General features: G+C 42.8%; 1 protein-coding gene across 1 annotated transcript; it reads right to left on the reverse strand.

Annotated features, from left to right (window-relative positions):
* Positions 1-1,473: 1,473 nt before the first annotated feature.
* Positions 1,474-19,836, reverse strand: LOC150007171 (glutathione S-transferase A4). Its single transcript, XM_090282587.1, has 8 exons — positions 19,732-19,836; positions 18,688-18,795; positions 12,677-12,728; positions 11,209-11,341; positions 10,256-10,397; positions 7,941-8,072; positions 3,305-3,443; positions 1,474-1,624 (listed from the first exon to the last, which is right to left on the reverse strand). The coding sequence occupies exons 2-7, from the start codon at positions 18,775-18,777 to the stop codon at positions 3,321-3,323; spliced, it is 672 nt and encodes a 223-aa protein (XP_090138713.1). The 5' UTR covers positions 18,778-18,795; positions 19,732-19,836; the 3' UTR covers positions 1,474-1,624; positions 3,305-3,320.
* Positions 19,837-20,208: the final 372 nt, after the last annotated feature.

Here is a 20,208-nt window from a genome sequence, read left to right on the forward strand (position 1 = left end):
TCAATAATGATTTTAAATGTGGTCATAAATAGCCAATTAAAAGACAGAGACTGGGTGGACTAAAACAAGGCCCAATTATGTTTTTCACAAGAAACCCACTTTAAATATAAAGACAGTTTGATTAAACAGATAAAACTGCCAGAGGATGTCAAGTACTCTGAAGAAAACAAAATAGGATGCTGAGAAAGATACGCAGGTGTGGGAGAAATGCTACAGGTCTCCCTTAGGTGGGGACGTTCACGCTGACAGAACAAGAAGGAACTCACTGTGCTATCTCCCATGCAGACAAGTTGCTTAAAGGAATAAAAGGCACAGTTGATGAGAAGGGAACACCAGCAAATACAAGAGCCCACGCTGGTTGTTGTTTGTTGCCCACTCTGTCCAGTGGAATTCACTTTCTGCTTTGCTCGGTCCCAGGAGGCTGGCCTCTCCAGACCACCCCAGCCAAGGCAGTAGGAGAGTAGGTGTTCCTTGCAGCACCCAGTCCACCAAGCTTCTCTGTGGGGCTTATGCTGGGTCCTGGGATCATGAAAGTGTTGCACCTCCTTCTCCGTCACAGATGTCAGAGCCTCACACCATCCAGCTTTTCCCCTCTTGTCCCAGACACTGGAGCACCTATAACCGCTCCATTTATATGTGGCTGTGCCCTTGACCCCATTGGTTCGCCTGCTATGGTTTCATCGTAGTACCTTGTGTCACTCCTCTGCTCGCGCTTCGTCTCACATGTTTGGGTCCAGCCCTGATGTTTTTCAGGATGAATGGCCCAGTGCCTGACCCCTTACTCTAGCACCCTCTAGGGGCTCATGAAAGTGGCAGAGAGGGTAAAGGTTTGAGATGAGCGGGCAGGAGTCTGGACCGAACTGGGGTAATGCCACCTGAGGCAAGATGGGAACTTGTTTCCAATATGGGAACTGAATTGCACAATTTAAGGTCATGTAACCATGAGCGAGAAAGACATAAGAATCTGTCTTCAATGGAAAAAGCTCGGCCTCTTTTGTTTATTTTCTCTAATCCTCTAATTCAGTCCCGAAGCCCAACTTCCTCCCGGGTTGTTTCCTCAAAGAGACAGCATTGAGTGCCCCCTGGTGTCGAAGGGAATTAAAACCCAAAGAACAATGTTTACAAAATGGCTTAAGCTAAGGTCTACATAGCAGGCCTTCGGTTAATACTGCCAGGCAGTGGCGCAGGAGAGCAAAGTCACACTGAAACGGTAGTATAAAACAGCCGAATTTGCTGCCATCTCCCAAAACTCAGTGACATAGAGCCCTGGGTGTTATCAAGTCCATGTCTGGTTCCCATGTATAAATCAATCTTCAAATGAGTGTACAGTGTTTCTCTCCCCTGAAGACTTTCCAAGGAGGAGGCCAAAAGACCACCCCCACTCTGACACCAACTGCAAGTTCAAGCGGGTGCCTCAGAAAACACCCTTGGGTCCGACAGTCCTCTAGAAGAACTCACAGGACTCACTGAGGGTTGTTACACTCACGGCTACGATTTATTACAGGGAGAGGACACAGACGGGAATTGGCCGAGGAAGAGACACACAGGGCAGAGTCCAGGAGCGCTCCAAACACAGTGCTTCCAGGTGTCCTCTCCGGGGAGCCGTGGACAGCATCAACTCTTCCTGCAACCATGTGTGACAATGGAGTCTTGTCAACCGGGGAAGCCCACCCAAGTTGGGAGTCCAGAGTTGTTATTGGAGGCTCCATCATGTGGGCCTACCCGATTTCCCACATGGTCGACCCCTCTCCAGCCCCTCCAGAGTTAAGCTGACACTGCAGACCCTAAGCCCCCACCCTACATGGCATTATTGGTCCAGCTCAAATTACACTGTAACTATCTTGCTGACCCAAGGCCCCCAGGCAAGCAAAGACAGTCCTATTGGGCCTGACATTCCAAGGGCTTAGATATCACCTCCCAGAAGCAAAGGTTGGACCTGCCTCTGGTCTGGCCTTGGGGTAGGGTGTCTTTACACTACACACTACCCTGTTTTCTGCTTTTTCTTGACTCATGCTCTCTGGATCCTGGCAAGCCGGGACCTTTCCCTCAGCAGGCGTGGCCTGGGCCACCACGGCTCCCAGGGCCCGGCCCAGTGCTTCATGTGTCACCAAGCCCTCGCTCTTTCAACAGTCTTCAATATCAGGGAGATGACACATGAAAGCATGAAAACAACTTCCTGGATGTCTGTCTGCACTTGATCTTCCTCTAATAAAACCCTATTGCCCATGCAATGATTGTGACAGGCATTAATGAGCACCTCATGACTGTTTTTTTTTTAATCTAAGCAAAAACCCCTCCTGTGTTAAGGGATGAATGTTTCCTCTCTACGAGCCCTGATAAAAAACCTGCCTTTCCTTAGTTTTTAAATTTCTGAATATTAGATACTCCAAAGGCAGCATTTCTTCCTTATCCAAAATTACTTCTGCTGTTTACATATCTATCTCCACTACTGTGTGGTCAATTTTCCTAGAACAGTGGCTCTGTTCAAAGGTTTTGGAATACTGCTTGGCACATAATAGGTGCTCAATTAATATTTGAGCTATAAATCAACACATGTTTAAAGCAGTATGAATAAACCATCCTTTTTGTCTGAAATGCAAAAAATTCAAGTCTACAAGTGAACATTTGGGTCAGAAGATAAAGTAATATATATTTATATTTTCTTATGTTTATATCAAATATAACTGGAAGAATATATAAATGATAACTACGTTTGCCTGTGGGGAGAACCAGGTAGCTGGGGGCAGGGCTGAAAAGAATACTTCCAATTGTACAGCCTTTTACACTTTTTTGATTTTTGAACCGAACAATTTAATTTAAAAATTCTAGCAACAGGGCAATGATTTGTAAATTCTTTATTTTGGCTTATATCGACTGCATTCATTACTATCATGGATTTATAATACCTCAGGATATATTCATTAGATATTCTGTTTTTATTAGACACTAAAGATTAAGAAGAGACCAGACAGGGTTTAGAATGGGCTAAGGAGAGGAGAAAAGAAGCTCAGGAGAGAACATGAGGTCCTGCCCACCCCTGTTGTCAGGAAATGAGTTCAGATCAGATCTAATTGAATGCCAGCCTGTCCAAAAAGGTTTTTAGGAAAAAGTCCCATAACAACTATTCAATGGACAAAAAAAAAAAAAAAAGTCAGTGTTTCTAGAGGAGACCTCCTGGACATGAAAGACCCAATTTAGGAACAACTATACATAGCACCACGACAGAGCTGGGGTCATGGCAGCTTGGCATCAATTAAGATACTATTGTGGACACAGCAAACTCTAGGCACAAGTTCTCACTCACAGACGACTGTGCTCTTTTATGGCATAAAGATGTTGTAGACGGTTCTCACGTAGATCTCATCAGGAGGAGGCTTCTTCTTGCTGCCAGGTTCAAGGAATTTTCTAATTGTAGGGACATTACTCATTTTCACTGTGTACTCCTGAAAAAGGAAAACACAGAAGTTCAAGTAAACCACAAAGGTATAACTGTTCCAAATGCCCATCCATCAAGATTTGTTCGATAAATATTTGTTACAGGGATCTAGCCAGAACCGTAATCCAGCATCTGTTTAGGTTCTGACCTCTTGGTACAGTTACTTACAATCTCTGCCAAAAATGGCTGGTATCCAGACTGGGTTTTATGCAAATCTCATGGTTCACAGCAAGATGCAATTTTTTTCAGAGATAGAAAAATTAAAAAGATACTTAAAATAGGATTATGATTCATGCTTAAAAAGAAAAAAAAGGGGAAAAAAGACTTGGGAAGTATCTTAAATATACTGATTTGCTCCCAGAAAATGCATGAGTCATTTAAATAGAAGTACTTAAAAAAGTCATCAGATAGTACAATTTAGATTTTAAGATTCGGCTTTCTTGGACTTTTTCACTTCTAATAACTAATGAATCTTCTTTCTGGCTATGTGTGGGAGATGGCCAGTTGCATTTTTTGTAGCTGAGGCTCAGATACCAGATATTTATGTAAACTAAAATGGAAGGAAAAAAATCATATTTTTTCATAGTTATATCTTATCAATTCTCAGTAACTGAGAAAAAATCTATTTGAGCCAGTAAAAATTTTGAATTATATGAAGAAGTATATATCCATTATATGTAATTATGCTAATAAAAATCTTTCCAAGAGGTCATTCATTTAAAAAGCTAATATTTATTAAATGTTGATTACAAAGCAGACGTAAGCATGCACACAAACACATATACATGTTACTAATATTAACAAAAACTTTACTAATTGTATCAATTAATGTTATAAAAATATAATAATTTTCTTTTTATTACTGATTTGAACTATTTGTATTATCTAGTTTTGAATATACCACTATTTAGAAGCTGATTCCATAGGATTTATCATTCCAAATTTACATAGGGTTTATACTTACCATGTATAATAAACTTTTGTGACTCTACAATTTTTAACTTTTTTGTCTTTTTTTTAGTATATTTTGATTATGTTGTTACAGTTATCCCAATTTCTTTTCCCTTTGCTCTCTTCTGCCCAGTACTCCCCTTCCCTCCAGCAATCCCACCCCACTTAGTTCATGTCCATGGGTTGTGCATTTAAGTTCTTTGTCTTCATCCTTTCCTATATTATTCTTAACTTCCCCCTATTTTGTACCAACCAATTATGCTTCTTAATCCCTGCACCATTTCCCCATTTCTTCCCATGCCCTCTCCTAGCCGATAACCCTCCAAATGATCCCCATACCTAGGATTCTGTTCCTGTTCGGGTATGCTTAGTTAGATTTTGTTTTTATTTTTTAGATTCAGTTGTTGATACTTGTGTAGTTGTGTTTGTTATCATTTTAATGTTCATAGTTTTGATATTCTTTTTCTTAAATAAATCCTTTTAGCATTTCATATAATAATGGCTTGGTGATGATGAACTCCTTTAGCTTTACCTTCTCTGGGAAGCACTTTATCTGCCCTTCCATTCTAAATGATAGCTTTACTGGGTAGAGTAATCTTGGTTGTAAGTCCTTGCTTTTCATCACATTGAATACTTCTTGCCAGCCCCTTCTTGCCTGCAGTTTCTTTTGAGAAATCAGCCGACAGTCTTATAGGCACCCCTTTGTAGGTAACTCTCTTCTCTTGTTGCTTTTAAGATTCTCTCTTTATCTTGGACCTATGGCATTTTAATTATGACGTGTTTTTGGTTTTGTCCTCTTTGGGTCTAGCTTGTTTAAGACTTTTCTGTGCTTCTTGGACTTGTATGTCTATTTCCTTTGCGAAATTAGGGAAGTTTTCCTTCATTATTTTTTCACATAAGCTTTTGATTTCTTGCTCTTCCTCTTCTCCTTCTGGTACCCCTATTATGTGGATGTTAGCACATTTAAAGTTGTCCCAGAGGTTCCCAAGCCTCTCCTCATTTTTTTCAATTCTTGTTTCCTCCTTCTGTACTGGTTCCTTATGTTCCAAATCACTGATTTGAACCCCGGTTTCCTTCCCTTCACCATTGGTTTTGTGTGGATTTTCCTTCAGTTCATTTAACATTGCCTTCACTTCTTCCCTTATGTGTTTGCCATACTTAAGCATATCTGTCAAGCCTGTGAGCATCTTTAACACCAGTGTTTTGAACTGTACATCTGTTAGGTTGGCTATCTCCTCGTCTGCTAGGCTGCCTATCTCATCATCGCTTAGTTCTATCACTGAAACCATGATCTGTTCCTTCTTTTGGGGCATACTCCTCTGTCTCCTCATCTTGACAGGCTCCCTTGTTTGTTTGCCTCTGTCTTAGGTAGAGCTGTCTCACCTATTATGTTGTAAGGGGTGGAGCCTTAGATATTCCTCAGTACAGGGCAACCTGTTTCACCACGTTGTGGTGCTGTGTTGGGGGGAGGGGTCTGAGAGGGAACAACACTACTTGCTCAGCACTTGTCCCCTTTCCAGGCGCTTCTCCTGCTTCCTGTATGGGACTGGCACCCCTCTAGCTATTGCCCTCGCCATCATTCCCAGAATGTGTGGGTCTGCAGACGTTCTAAGACCATAAGGGCTAGACAAGTGGACTCTGCTGAGAGATCGGCAGTTTCTATCTCCACCTCAACCCCCAATGGTTTTCACAGTCAGAAGCAATGAGCCTTTATTTTTCCCAGCACTGGAACCGTAGCAGGATGGTCTGTTCTGGGGCTGGGAGCGCTCCCCAGGTGTCCCTCCCTACTTTTAAAAACATATTACTGCACTTTCCGCCAGCCTGCCACTGCTACCACCACCACACCATGTCCTCTCTGCCCCGGCTCTGCCCCTCCTACCTGTCTGGATGAGTATTTCTTCTTTATATCTTTGTTTGTTGGACTTCCATGCAGCTTGATTTTCTGGTTGTTTCTAGTTTTCAGGTAGTTGTATTACTTCTTAGTTGTGGAGGAAGATGCAGCATGTCTATCTAGGCCTCCATCTTGGCCGGAAGTCCTCACAATTTTTAACCTTTTAATTAATGTTGGAATGACCCTTTAATTAAACTCAGATCTGGTATTAGATTCTGAAGTCCTTTAATATCAATTCTTGATCTAATCAGATTAAAACTATGTTTACACAAATGTGCCTGAGGTTTAAAGATAGTTAACATCATGGATGAAAAATACCAGTAGGTCCCTGGGCCATTTCAAGAACTTGTTGGTATTAAAGGCAAGTAAACAATGTTTAGCTCTGTGTCTTCTTTATAATGGCTATTTATTTGCCTTGTTTAAGATTTTTATTCTCATTTTCTGGGTATATGCATTTAACTGATGGTGTTGCCCTCATTAGTATATCAAAATGATGTTTACTGGACTTGGAAACAAAATTTTTTTAAAGCATGTGTGTTACTCTTTGGAGATTAAGTGTGGGTCTCTCTGGGTGTTTGGTAAGTTTTTCAAAGATATATCAATGTCCTCTATATTGGGGGTTGACAACCTTTCTATAAATATTTTAGGCTTTGCAGGCCCTATGTTACCTCTAATAGAACTCCTCACCTCTGCCATGGTCGCACAGAAGCTGACAATGCACAAATGAATGCTGTGGCTTTGTGCCAAGGAAACTTATCTATGAACACTGAAATTGGAACTTCATATAATTTCCTTTGACATTTTTTCCTAACCATTTAAAATTATAAAAGCCATTCTTAGCTCAAGAGCTATGTACAAAACTAGGTGGCAGGCCTGAGGTGGCCTGGCTGGGGGCAGGTCAGGGCATAGTTTGCCAACCCCCAGTATAGAGGAAAGCCCACTAGACTTGCAGAAGAAAGACTAAGTAAGGTTCTAGGCAAAACTCAGGGACCTTCTAGCTGGGCCATCTCAACTGCTGATTTCTTTACCTTGAATCTCTATTTCTTCATATGTATGTGGAAGGCATTGAATCAGATTAGTTGTTTAAAGCCCCTTTCTGCTTCAGAATTGTATCATCAACCCTGCCAGAATAGCAATGAGGAATAAGCTGAGACATACATAGGTCTTTCCTTGGAATTTCTGGAAAGGAGAAGGGTGGAAACTCCTCAGGATGATGCTTAGAGTAACTTTTGCTGGCTCTCAGAACTCAGGCTTGGACATTTCTGACTTGATGATGAGACCGTTTTTAAGGCTGATGCTCATGTCCTCCCTGGCCGTGCATTCAGCAGGAACAGATGAAGAGCATGCTGCCCATGCAATTATGTCTATGGCAAGGGCCTATTGGCTAAGCTGTATGTAAAGTTTGTTTCAGGAGTGTAGTTGCAGAACAAAACCAAGATAAAACTTCTTTCACATGTAAATGATCTTTCAGCTCTAAAGATTTGGAGAGCAGAAAAACAATGTCAAGTCCATACCTTCATTTCATTTTACCAACTAGAATCTTAAAGTTACACACACACACACACACACACATGCACACACACACACAGCCAACCCATCAACAAGCATTGAAGAAAGACCTAAACATTCTGGACCAGTCTTCTAATACGTGGTTTTATTTACCTGCAGGTGAGGAAATGAAGACAGGATATTGGGAATTTTCTCCTCGAGAGCCAGGATGGTCTGGAGGAGAACCACGTCTGCAAGGCTCATCTGACTGCCAACGAGGAACCTCTGTCCATGCTCCCTTAGAACCTGCAGGTGTAAGTGGTTTGCATTGATTACAATACTCTACATAGAGAAACTGATGAAGCTATTGAATCAGTGCAGCACCTGAGGAGGGGTAGCACTATAGCCTTATCTTGTCATCTCTTTATTAATAACATCCCTATACCAAAGAGTGTGCATGTATAAAAGGCATAGATATGAAAGCACTATTTAATATCTGCTTTATATCAGAATGAAACACTGTAAAAATGAGAGACATATTAATTCTGGATTTAGCATCCAATACTTTCAAAAGATATATATTCCATAAATATTGAGGATACAGTTACAGAAATGAACTAGCCCTGATGAATTCAGGAAGTGATGTAAGAAGCAACAATGCCTCACTGAGGAGCCCAATCTTGTTTGCCAGTTGTTTCTACAAACACCAGCACTCATAGTCATAAACTGGATGTGACTATAAAAAGGTACGCTTCCTTTCACATCTTCTAAGCCAGAGAGAATTAAAACCATGAGTTCATCTTGACTCCATTTTGAGAGCACCATATAGGTGCAGAGTCATAGGAACTGTGATAGAAGAGGGGAGATACCTTGGCAGTGGACTCTCAGATACTCATGAGTGTGAGGCTATGTGTGCACAGGCGTGTGTGCTGTGTGTGACAGACAGGACTCCGATATCATAGCCACCGGAGCCAGAGTGGGGGAGCACAATGAATCCAGAATTTGCAGTCTGAGGGCTGAGCTTCATCTCCGTGGGCACATCCCTCAATCTCTCTGGGATTCTGTTTCATTATGTATAAGATGAGTAACCATTTTCAGCTCCTGTGTTGGGAGGAGCCCTGACATCATCTGGGCCACTGGGACATAAGAACCAGCAATGGCCTTTCCCGAAGGCACCTGTTTCCCCTTGTCACACCACATGTCTGAATTATCATATTTTACATTCACAAAGTGCCTGTGGGCAAGGGAACATGAAACCGAGTGACAGAATAACCCAGAAAATACCTTCTCTTCTTATGCCTCATTCCATGAAGATGGCCAGAGAAAGTCTACCAATTCCCTATTTTTACATTGTCTTCTTCTTCTTCTTTTTTTTTTTTTTATCAAAACACCTAAAACAATTCCTCTCAATTGAGGAAAAAATGAGTTTGAAGTTCAGAAACGCAGAATAATAAGACCAGGTAAATAACAAAACAGAAAAAGGAGCAAGGCAAAGAGAAATAAAGAGCAATCATTCTTCATATCAAACCAGTAAGTAGGCTGTCTGATACATAACACTGTTCTGCACATGTTTGTGGAATGAAAGGGATGAATGATGATTTCACTGCTAGGAATATACCCGAAGAATCCTGAAACCCCAATTCAGAAGACACTATGCACCCCTGTTTATAACAGCACTATTTACAATAGCCAAATAGTGGCAACAGCATAAGTGCCCATCAGTGGATGAGTGGATCAAAAAACTGTGGTACATTTACACAATGGAATACTATGCAGCAGAAAGAAAGAAGGAGCTCCTACCATTTGTGACAACATGGACGGAACTAGAGAGTATTATGCTTAGCAAAATAAGCCAGGCAACGAAAGACAAATACCATATGATCTCACCTGATACAAGAATGTAGTGAACAAAACAAACAAGTATCATAGAACCAGAGGCATGTAAACAAGGAGCAGACTAACAGTGACAAGGGGGGAGGGGGAAGGGAGAGAAGAGAGGTAAGAAGGGGAAGGGTCTAGTCAAGGAACTAATATAAATGACCCATGGACATGGACAGCACGGTAGGGATTAACTGCGGGAGAGGGGAGAGGTGGGCGGGGCAGGGGAGAGCAATGGGGGACAAATGCGACTATTGTAATAGAACAACAATTTAAAAAATAAAAAAAAAGAAAGCAAGAATAAGTGAATGAGTGAGTTTCTGCTTTCCTGCACCTTGCTCAGGGCGGGCACCTGGTGAATGTAAGGAACAGTAATACACACATGTGGTAAGCCACATTTTTCCAGACTTCTGAATAATGTGGTCCTAGTGGAGTCTTAGAGTCTTCAAGACATCCTCCTGGCTTTGTGCTGATGGCTCATGTCAGCTCTCAGGAGTCCAGCCGGGTTAGTCCAAAGGAGCTCAGCCTTATACTGTCTGAGCAGGAAGGGGTATTGCTGGCAGCTCCCTGTGGTCTGTTTCTGCTTGTTCATAGGCTTCTCTGCCTCCTACCTTTTCAAACACAGGAAAGTATCGAAGGATGGCCTTCTGGGCCATGCTAACCACTTCCTTTTGTTGATCGTCTGGTTTTAGGAACGGGTGCATAATAATCAGTTCCAGCAGGTCCAGCGTCCCCTCCACATACATGTCAATCCTAAAAACCAAAACACTTTTCTTAGTGTCCCCTTCCTAGAACCCATTGGCTTCCACAACTAAGAATTCAGAGGGCTTCTTAAGAGGAAAGATACAAAGACAACACTGTAATAATTTGGAAAATTCCTTCAGAAAAATCTCACAAATCAGAAAGCACAATAGTCCTGAGGCCTCGCCCAGCCCCCATTCTTCCACTTTCACTCCACACCCAAGCGCAGTGTGGGTGGAACTCCACATTTATAAAAAGAGTGCACATCACTCATGGAATGCTTGGTATGTACCAGGCATGGTGCTGAACACTCTATATCCGGAATTTCACGGAATCCTATGACATTATGAAGAATGTGCTATTATAATCCCCACTACACAGGAAACTCATCAGGACTCCAGAGCTTAACACACTGCTGAGGGTCATGCATTTAGGAGGTACAAGAACCAGGCTTTGAATTCAAGGCACAGGATCCTAGGCCTCAAATGTCACAGCAGCTTCTGATTCCCAATATGCAAGGGTAAAAAATTTGCATGAAAGGTAAAAAGTATTATCAAGACATTGAAAGATATTGAAAACTGAAACTATCACACTCCAGATATAGGATCCGATATCTGAATTCAATTCTTTTCTATCATATTATTCAGATACTCTGTACTGACTTTGCAACTGGTCTTTGTGATCTGTCTAGGTTCTCATTCCCTGTTCACACTAATGATACAAGAAGACATAAATTAGACAGGCTGTGTGCTGTAGAGGGCTGCAAGTCAGCTACAGCATCAGTAAGCGGACAAGTGACAACACTCAGGAGGGGCCACAGTACAGGGTTCTCTCCTTGAGGTCCTTGCCGAAGAGGCTGTGCTTGTCCGCGATGTAGTGGAGAATGCTGCGCGTCTGCACCAACTTCATGCCGTCGATTTCAACCATTGGCACTTGCTGGAACAGCAGGTGGTTACCTGCAAATGGAAGCCCAGAGTTAGAGGTGATCTCTCCCCTGGGCCCCGACCCCTAAAAAGTGCTCTCGGGCATGAAAAGGGACAGTGGGGCCATAGTCTTAGGAAATAGTATAAGAACTCCCCGATGGCAGATAGATAACCTCAGCTTCATTCAGGAGAGCAGATTTAGCGATAAAAGCATGGAAACTAGCTTTGTTCTAAACTTTCCCCTTTCATTTTCACCCCTGGAAAAGTACCTACCCTCAGTGATACAAGGGTAGAAATGGAGGGAAGACATTTCTTCAAACTCTGCTGGCCAAAACAGGAGCTAGTGGCTGCACATGTCTATTTAAGACTAAATTTAAATTAATTAAAATTTGAAAAATTTAGAATTGAGGTCCTTAGTTACACTAGACACATTTTGAGTGCTCAGCAGGCACCGATGGCCAGCGGTTCCTACATTGGACAGTGTAGAACAGACCATCTGCATCACTGTAGAATGTTCTACCAACTGCCTGGCCATAGGTGACAAGATAATGAAGCCAACATCAGCCACTGCTACTCATGTACTCTGGCTGGTTTTTCTTTCACAGCCATAGAGCACTTACTACCTCCTCTACTGTCACTGATTGAAAAAGGAACCCATTACTTTCTTCAACAAACCTGTATCAGACACTTTCAAACCCCAGGGAGAGATGCCAGTATAGGGTACATCTTAGCCCTGGAGGGGCTCAAGGATTGAGGGCATGTGAGGGTCGAGGGGAGGTGAGTACTCAGCACATGCCTCATAATGTCAGGCAGTGTCACACATGACAGGTGGCATTGCAGCCCTGCTCAGTGGGTCCTTCGCCAGGGAGTCTTGGCCTGGGAGGCTGCTTACAGGCTGCTGGGTATTTCCTATGGGTAGGGCTGGAGAGGGTAGGGCTGACTAGGACTTAAAGGGGACCTTTCATTGATTTCATTTGTTTGGTAGTTACTTCAGAAATGCAGCCCAGTGCAAATGGGGACTTTTATCTGCATGCTTTAGTAGACCCGATGCCTCAGATAACTTGGAGGAGGCGAAAGAGGTGAGGCAAGGAAAATGAGGAGGGAGGGATGAGAGAGCAGAAGGAGGGATGAAGGAGGTTGAACGAGGGAGTTCAGGGGGTGGAGAAAGGGATGGAGAAGGCTGTTTACTTGGATGGAAGAAGGAACTGCTCTCTCCCTTTAGCTAGCTCTTATAGAACTACTGAATAAGAGGTGGTTTCCTGGCAATTTCAGCTATTATTCCCTCTTGCAGATGGTCTGGTTTTAGGATACCAGTTCTTTAGAAAAAAGTGTCAGTTTTCCTGAGAGTAGGCTCATTTCCATACTCACCATCCTGCAACTTCTGCAACTGTTCTTTTGTTTCCAAAAATTCTTCATCAAACTAAATTTTAAAAAAGACCCCCCCCCCCCCAAGAAAAGGTACATGTTATTACAGGTTCAGGACTGCAAATTCCAGGTTAAATTGCCACAAAATACAAAAGAGCACACTTAGCACCCACAGCCTGGTTTCTAAAGACCACTGGCCACTAAAAGAAACCAGGGCTCTGAAGAGAAAAGTTTGATTCTGTCATGTCAGGAAGCAGGGACACTCAAAGACTAATGACATATGTCAAAGGCAAATTTAGGACCCTAACTAAGGATAATTCTCTCGCCAAATCTGGAACAATTCAAGCATCAAAAAGAGTGATGTCAGTTAGATTATAAGACTTACCAACAACAACAAAAATATCACTGTGTCCAGAAATGATACTAAAACAAAAAGGGGGAGGGGAGAAAGCCCCCCCTTTTTACAGTAGAATTACTGTTTGTGTAGAATTATCGCTAATTAATGATAAAATTAGAAAAGCACCAATTTGCAACCTACAATGTAATGACTGATTCTAATATGGATTATAAAAGATGCTGGAATTGCTGGGTCATGGGACACAGACTATTCACACAAACTCAAAGTATTATGCACAAGTTACCTAATTATGACAAAGGAAAAATGTATCTTTACAATGGAGAGGCCTGGAGGTCTCACCATCTGTCCAACCAAGTAGTCAAATTTAGCTGTCCATTGGGGAACAGGCTGAGATGCCATGTGCTTGTTGCTGTCACACAATGAGAGGGGCACAGTAGCACTGTAAAAAACTTGTCGACACACTTAACCTGGATCTAACCATGAGGTGAAAATCAGGCACATCCAGAATGTGGGAATTCTGCAACAAAATGGCCCAGACCCTTTCAAGGAGTGAAGGGCATGGCGGGGGCGGGGGCGGGGGCAGGGTCAGGGGTTGCGGGTTGGGACGTGGTATTGTTCTAGATGAAAAGAGACTAACAACCAAATGCCCGCATCTTGATTAGATCCTGGATCAGGGGTGGTGGTTCAGGAGGCAGCTATAACTGCTACACAAATATGTAATAGTTATACAGACATTTGGGGGACGCCAGGATTGTATATTAAATATTGTAAACTTAGTATTATAAATATTGTAAACTTAGTATTAATTTTCTTAGTCGTGACAAGGATATTGTGGTTATGAGGACAGTTTATTTTTAGGAGGAAGATATGTGCTGATATCTGCAATGTACTTTCAAAGGATTGAAGGAGATAAAAGCAGACTGAGAAAGGGAGAAATCAAATGTAGCAAATTATTAACAGTTAAATTTAGTTGAAGGGTATCCACTGTACTATTACAATATTTCTGTAGGCTTTAAAGTTTTCAAATTAAAAAGTTGGGGGGAAAAAGAAATGAGTAAAAACAGGTTTCCTCTCCTCCTGTTGTTATAAAATGTTCTAACATAACTTCATGTCCAGAAGAGGAGGCCTCCTCCCACTGAGCCCCCAGAGGGCTCCCCAGTGTCTGTGGCTGTGCTGCTCCCTGAGTCACCCCAGGGAGGGGCAGAGCTGACACACACATGGCAGTGCCCCCTCCTTTGTCTCAACTAGGTGCCCCAGGGGGAAAACTGGGATATGGGGTGTAGACATGGCTTCTGCTACTGGCCAGGGTCCTTGTGGTGTGAGGAGAGGGGCCACAGGGCCCCTACAGACACTGTCCAGTGCCTCAGGCCAGCGATGCCCAGCTGCTCAGGCACGGGGCAGGCGGTACTCCCTCCACATTACTGCTCTCAAAACTTTATGACCTTGACGACTTAAAGCACATGGAAAAGTGGGGAAGTGGGTATTTGACCCCAGGCCCACCTTCAGTAGCTGAGAAACAACTCCTTCCCAATGGTTCTGATGCTGGTTTTTTACTTCTGGGGCACAGAAAAGGTGTGCTCTCACTAGAGGAACAATCTCATGATCTCACGATCTCTCTCTCTCTCTCTCTTTTTCTCTCTCCCTCCCTCTCTCCCCCTCTCTCCCCCTCTCTCCCTCCCTCTCTCTCCCTCTCTCTCCCCCTCCTCCTCTCTGTGTGTCACTCTCTCTCCCTCTCCATCTCTCTCTCTCTCCCCACCTCCCTCCATCGGTCAGTCCCTCCCTTCCTCTCTCTCCCTCTCACCAATAAGTCCTGAATTAGGAGCTTGAGGCCATTAAGCCTTCTCTTTTGTATGCCCTTGATTTCCCCCTTAACAAGGAAATCTGACTGGGTTTCTGGGTTGGGGTGTCTTCAAGCAAGTGGAGCACCAGGCACTGGAGAAGCAACACCCAGCACAGAGCTGTCTAAGGACTCAAAGCGGTGACCAGGATGGAGGACGCCAACTCCCTGAATCAGGGCCCGCAGCCTTTCAACAAGCAGGCTGTTTACCTAGTTACTCAGATGCGGTGCTTTACCCGGCCTCAACCCAATGCTGTGACGCCAGGAACCACGACCTCATCCAGCGCTTGCCAGCCTGTCCCTCCTGATTGTTTCAATCTATATGAGCACAAACTCAGTCAAAAATGTCCCTTGGCGAAGACACGAGGAGGAACCCGCGTTCCTCCCCCAACGCATATCACCTTTTGCGAATTGTTCCTGTAAACCATGTGTTCCACCCCCGTGAAAAAGGCCAATCAATCGCCCTCTACCCTGCTCAGAACCGTGAGCCCCAAGCCCAGGCTGGGCTACTTATTGGGCCCCACCTACCTGCCCACTGTGGTTGGTCTAGGATAGGCAGATGATGTGACCCATGCTCTTTTTTGTTGTTGTTGTTTTTGTTTAACTTATTTAGGGTTGGGTGTCCATTAATGAAACCAAGAATCTTGACTCATTGGGTAATAGGTGGGGCAGGGTAGAATGAAGATTGGGAAGAGAGAGGATGATGAAGGATTATATTACATACAGATATAAGACATCTATTGTGAAACCTATTAAATAAACCAGAATTGTAAAATCAGAAGCATACAAGGTTAGACAGATGACATAAATAAGCAGACCAGTTTGAGGTCATTGGAACAAGAATTTTTTCCCTCTCCCTCTTAACACAATTAGAAAATATGTCCTGTGACAATAGGGAATGAGGGGGACTGTGCCGAACTGGAAAGGTCCAGCTATATATAGTGGCAGTCCTTACTCAGGTTCAGCAATGCTGCCATGTGGAAACCAAGGCCCAGTATCATTAGACCTTCCAATTTCTCAAGGGACATCAGGAGTCAGCATTTGTATATAAAAGTGATATCAACTAATTAAAAAAATTGTAAAACACTGTGTGGGGAGTTATAATGGTATGCAAAGAAACCAAAAGCCAAACCAAACAAACAGGACACAAAACCCCAAACTCAACAACCTTCATTTGTCATCTTTGGAGGTTGCCAGGGTAACAACTCATTATTCTGAAAATTGATAAAGAGACCGAATCAAGCATTTATCTTGCCTTTCCTATATGAGCTGCACTTCAAAGTAAGTAAATGGTTAACAAATGAAGAAATACTCTTTATAAGAGAATCAGTTGATAAATTCAGGTAAAGTGAAAGAAAATAGAAAAATCACCATTTTGTAATCCCTAGCAATGCTGATGCTGATCAATATCTGCTAAAACCACTATCTGAAAGGGTAACAGGGGAACTTTATAATGTGTGGATCAAGCTGACGTCACCAGAACACACTGATCAAGCTCTGCATGGCTGAAAAGGAGACGGTCAGACATCATGCACCCCTGATGGCGTATGATAGAACTATGTTCACAGTATCCCTCTGTTAGAGTCTAGCAGGAAAAAAAATGTAAATATAGCAAGAAAAAAAAGGGAGCCTGGATTTGATCACACCTTTGGATCCAATTAGCCATTTGTAGGAAATATGGAGAATAAAAGCAGATCTTAAAATGAGAGTAAATCAGCCAATTGCAGAATGGGGGAGATTCTACAGGGTAGTTTCTTCTACACCAAAAGAGATGAAGACACTTAGCTTCCAGATCTTGGCTGTTAATACCATTTTCTAATAAAAGGGACCAGGGCTCCTTGGAGAAATTCCTGATTCTAGGGCCAGGGCAAGGAATATATGAGCAGAGTCTGGAGCAGCCTGTTGTGCCAGAAAGTAAGAAACTGATGAAGGGAAAGAAAGAAAACAAAAAGGGAGGTGGGGCTATGTGGAAAGGACCTGAGAGCCAACCTAAGAGTCCCAATGGCCAAAGCTGGAACAATCTGAGAAACAAAGTAAAATACAGTATTACTGGATTATAACTCAATGTAAAAAAATAAGTATACATAAATCAATACTAATATAAATAAGTGATTGCACAAATGAATGGAGAGGAAAAAGACATCTCCCTTACATAACAATGCTGAATGCGGATACCCTGCCCCCCCCCCCCCCGCGGAGGTGGAGCTTAATTCCCACCCTTTTGAATGTGAGCTAAACATGACTCATATCTAAAGAGGCGGAAATGGCCACTTTACAAGAAACATGGCAGACACCACCTTAACCAAGTAACCAAGATTAACAGCACCAGTGATAATCCCTGTTAACATTATGTAACTCCTACTGTGATGCAATGAAAAGGGCAGTTCAACTCTGCTGTTTTTCCCTCAAACCCCAAACCTCAGTGTAATGAGAAAAACATCAGATGAACTCAAACTGGAGGATTCTACAAAAAAACGCAACCAATTCTTTTTAAAACTGTCAAGATTATGTCATAAAGGAAAGACTGAGAAACTGTCACAGATTGAGGGAGACTAAGAAAACATAGAACTAAACATAATGTTGGATCCTGGAACAGTAAAAGGACATTGGTGGAAAAACTAATTAAATTTAAATAGTCTGTAGTTTAGTTATGCACCAAGGTTAATTTCTTAGTTGTGGCATGGTTATATAAGATGTTATTGTTAGGGGAGTCTGGGTGGTGGTTAGGTTATTTGGGAGTGCGCTGCACTATCTTTAAAACTTCCATAAATCTAAAATTATTCCCAAATATACAGCTCATTTTTTTAAATGCAGAAGAAACTGTTATAGATTTTTAAAATACTGAAGGGAATATAACCAAATGCAATGTATAGGCCTGATTTAGATCCAGATTGGAATAAACTGACTATAAAAAGACCGATTTGAGACAATCAGGCTGAGTGTTATAGATGATAATAAGGAACTGTTGATTTTGTAGGGTGTAATAATGGCATTGTGGTTATATTTTAAAATTCTCATCTTTTTGACAGAAAAACTGATGAAGTGATACAATGTTGGATTTTAATTTAAAATACTCCTATATAACAAGTGGAAGGGTGGAGTTAGATGGAACAAGATTAGCATAAAATTAATGATTATTTTAAAAAAATTTTTATTGAATTTATTGGGGTGACATTGGTTAATAAAATTATATAGGTTTCAGGTGTACAATTCTGTAATACAGCATCTGTATATTGTATTGTTTTCACCACCCAAAGTCAAGTCTCCCTCCATAACCATTTATCCCCCCTTTACTCTCTTCTACTTCCCTCCACCCCCCTTTCCCTCTGGTAATCACAATTCAAATTAATGATTCTTGAAGCTGGGTGAAAGGTACATAGAATTCATGGCAATGTCCTCTTTACCTTTGTTCTTACAGGAAAATTTCTGTAAGTAAGAAGCTAAAAGAACAGAACAAAAAACACTGTGGGCCAATGCATACACATATACAGACAAGAAATTTACCAATACATCGTGTAATTAACAAAAGCCTGGGAGTAACTGGCAAATCTCAGGCTCATTTCTTTTCTCCTTAATAATAAATATTTATTGGTGGTAGATCATAAGTCAGTGATTAAGTAAAAGTCAACAGCAAAATAGAATCCCGTCCACTACATACCATTTATTTAAAAAACAACCTGGAAAGGAAGGAACCCTGACTCCATGAAGCATGTCTGTAATATCAGTGTGAGAGAACTAGCTCCAGGTTCCTCCATTTAGGTTTTCCTCAAAAGTCTCACAGTTGTACGACAAATCTGTGAAGAAACACATATAAGGTACCTCAACTCCAGCGGCAGCTAAAACCCATCTTACGGTTTCCATCCGGCCTCTCCCGTTCGGATAGTGGAGCTTGGGCTTCTTCTCTGCCATGATGGTCTTTCAGGCTTTCTGAAAAACACACGCAGCAGCTCCTCCTAATTTCGTGTCCTCAACCCCATGCTCAGGAGCTAAATGAATATTCACCATCGGGGCACAGGAAACTGTTCTTACTGCGTTTTCCCTCACTCGAAAACATACCACCATTTAAAAACATTTTTTAAAAAACCACTTTGGCTTTCATATGTTTCTATTTATAATTTCTTATTCCGGGTCTTGGGAAGCGGGGCCATTTGTTGTAGACATTTGTGCTAGTATTGTACTTCACAGAATCAGATCATTACATACTTTGACCTTGAAAAATCTTAGATTTCCCAAATTCGTCCTGCAGAGGCCAGACGCAGAGGGTCGCGGAGAAGTCTACACCCACCCGCACGTCTGCAAGTGCGCATACTCTCACACGCATCATCTATTTGATCATCACAGACACTGGAAGGAGGGCAGGCCGAGTATTACTATTGTCTCCAAAATGTGCATCCACCGTCACGCCTGCGGTAGCAGCCCCGGTGTCCCGCATGTCCCTAACCCTTGCTGGGAGTTGAGCCCCGGACCCTGCGAATGAGCCCAGGCCACAGACTCGGCCACCCAAGATTAGACTCGGATACTCGTTCCATCCTCGCGCCCTCACAGTGGCCACCCCGCCGGGCCCGGGGAGGATCCAAGCCCAGCCTCTTCCATCAATGGATTCAGACTTTGCGAAGCAGGTTAATAAAAACATGCACAGTGAGCCAAGAATGACCCCAATTGCAGCCAAGGGGCCCACGTCCGTCTAGACGGAGGCGGGGGCGGGGCACAAAGGGCAAGAGAAAGGGAGACAGGAGAAAAACTGAAGGAGGGTGGGGGTGAGGGGTGGACTGTGGAGTAAGAGGATCGGAGCTGAGAAAACAGAGAGGAGGAGAAACGAAAATACGGGAAAAGGCGCGTCGGGTCGGCAGGAGGGACACAGACCTGGAATCTGCTAACAGCAACCGGAATCGCACAAAGGGCACTGCGAGGAGCCTTCAGCGAGGCAGGACCCATGGGCGGCGAGAGGGCGCTACCTGTGGGCGAGGCTCCGGGAACACTTCACCAATTGAGACGGCAGTATTTAGCATGCCCCACCTATCTGCAAGGCATTCTGGGTAATATAAAAACAGCCCAAATTTAAGACAGTTTTAACACTAATTTTAGCCTTTTGAGGATTAAAGGGCGTTTGAAATTTTATTTAGATTCTAATTTACAATCCTTATTAGAGATCTAGCAGGGTTAAAAAAAAAAAAAAAAAATCTCGACCTACACGAAAAGAGACTAATCTATTTGGGTTTATATAGGTTGTGGATTACCCTCGTTTCTCGGATGTGAGGGCGATCTGGCTGCGACATCTGTCACCCCATTGATCGCCAGGGTTGATTCGGCTGATCTGGCTGGCTAGGCGGGTGTCCCCTT

This window comes from Furipterus horrens, unplaced genomic scaffold, assembly GCF_987537825.1.
Source record: "Furipterus horrens unplaced genomic scaffold, mFurHor1.1.pri manual_scaffold_6, whole genome shotgun sequence".
Lineage (NCBI taxonomy): Eukaryota > Metazoa > Chordata > Mammalia > Chiroptera > Furipteridae > Furipterus > Furipterus horrens.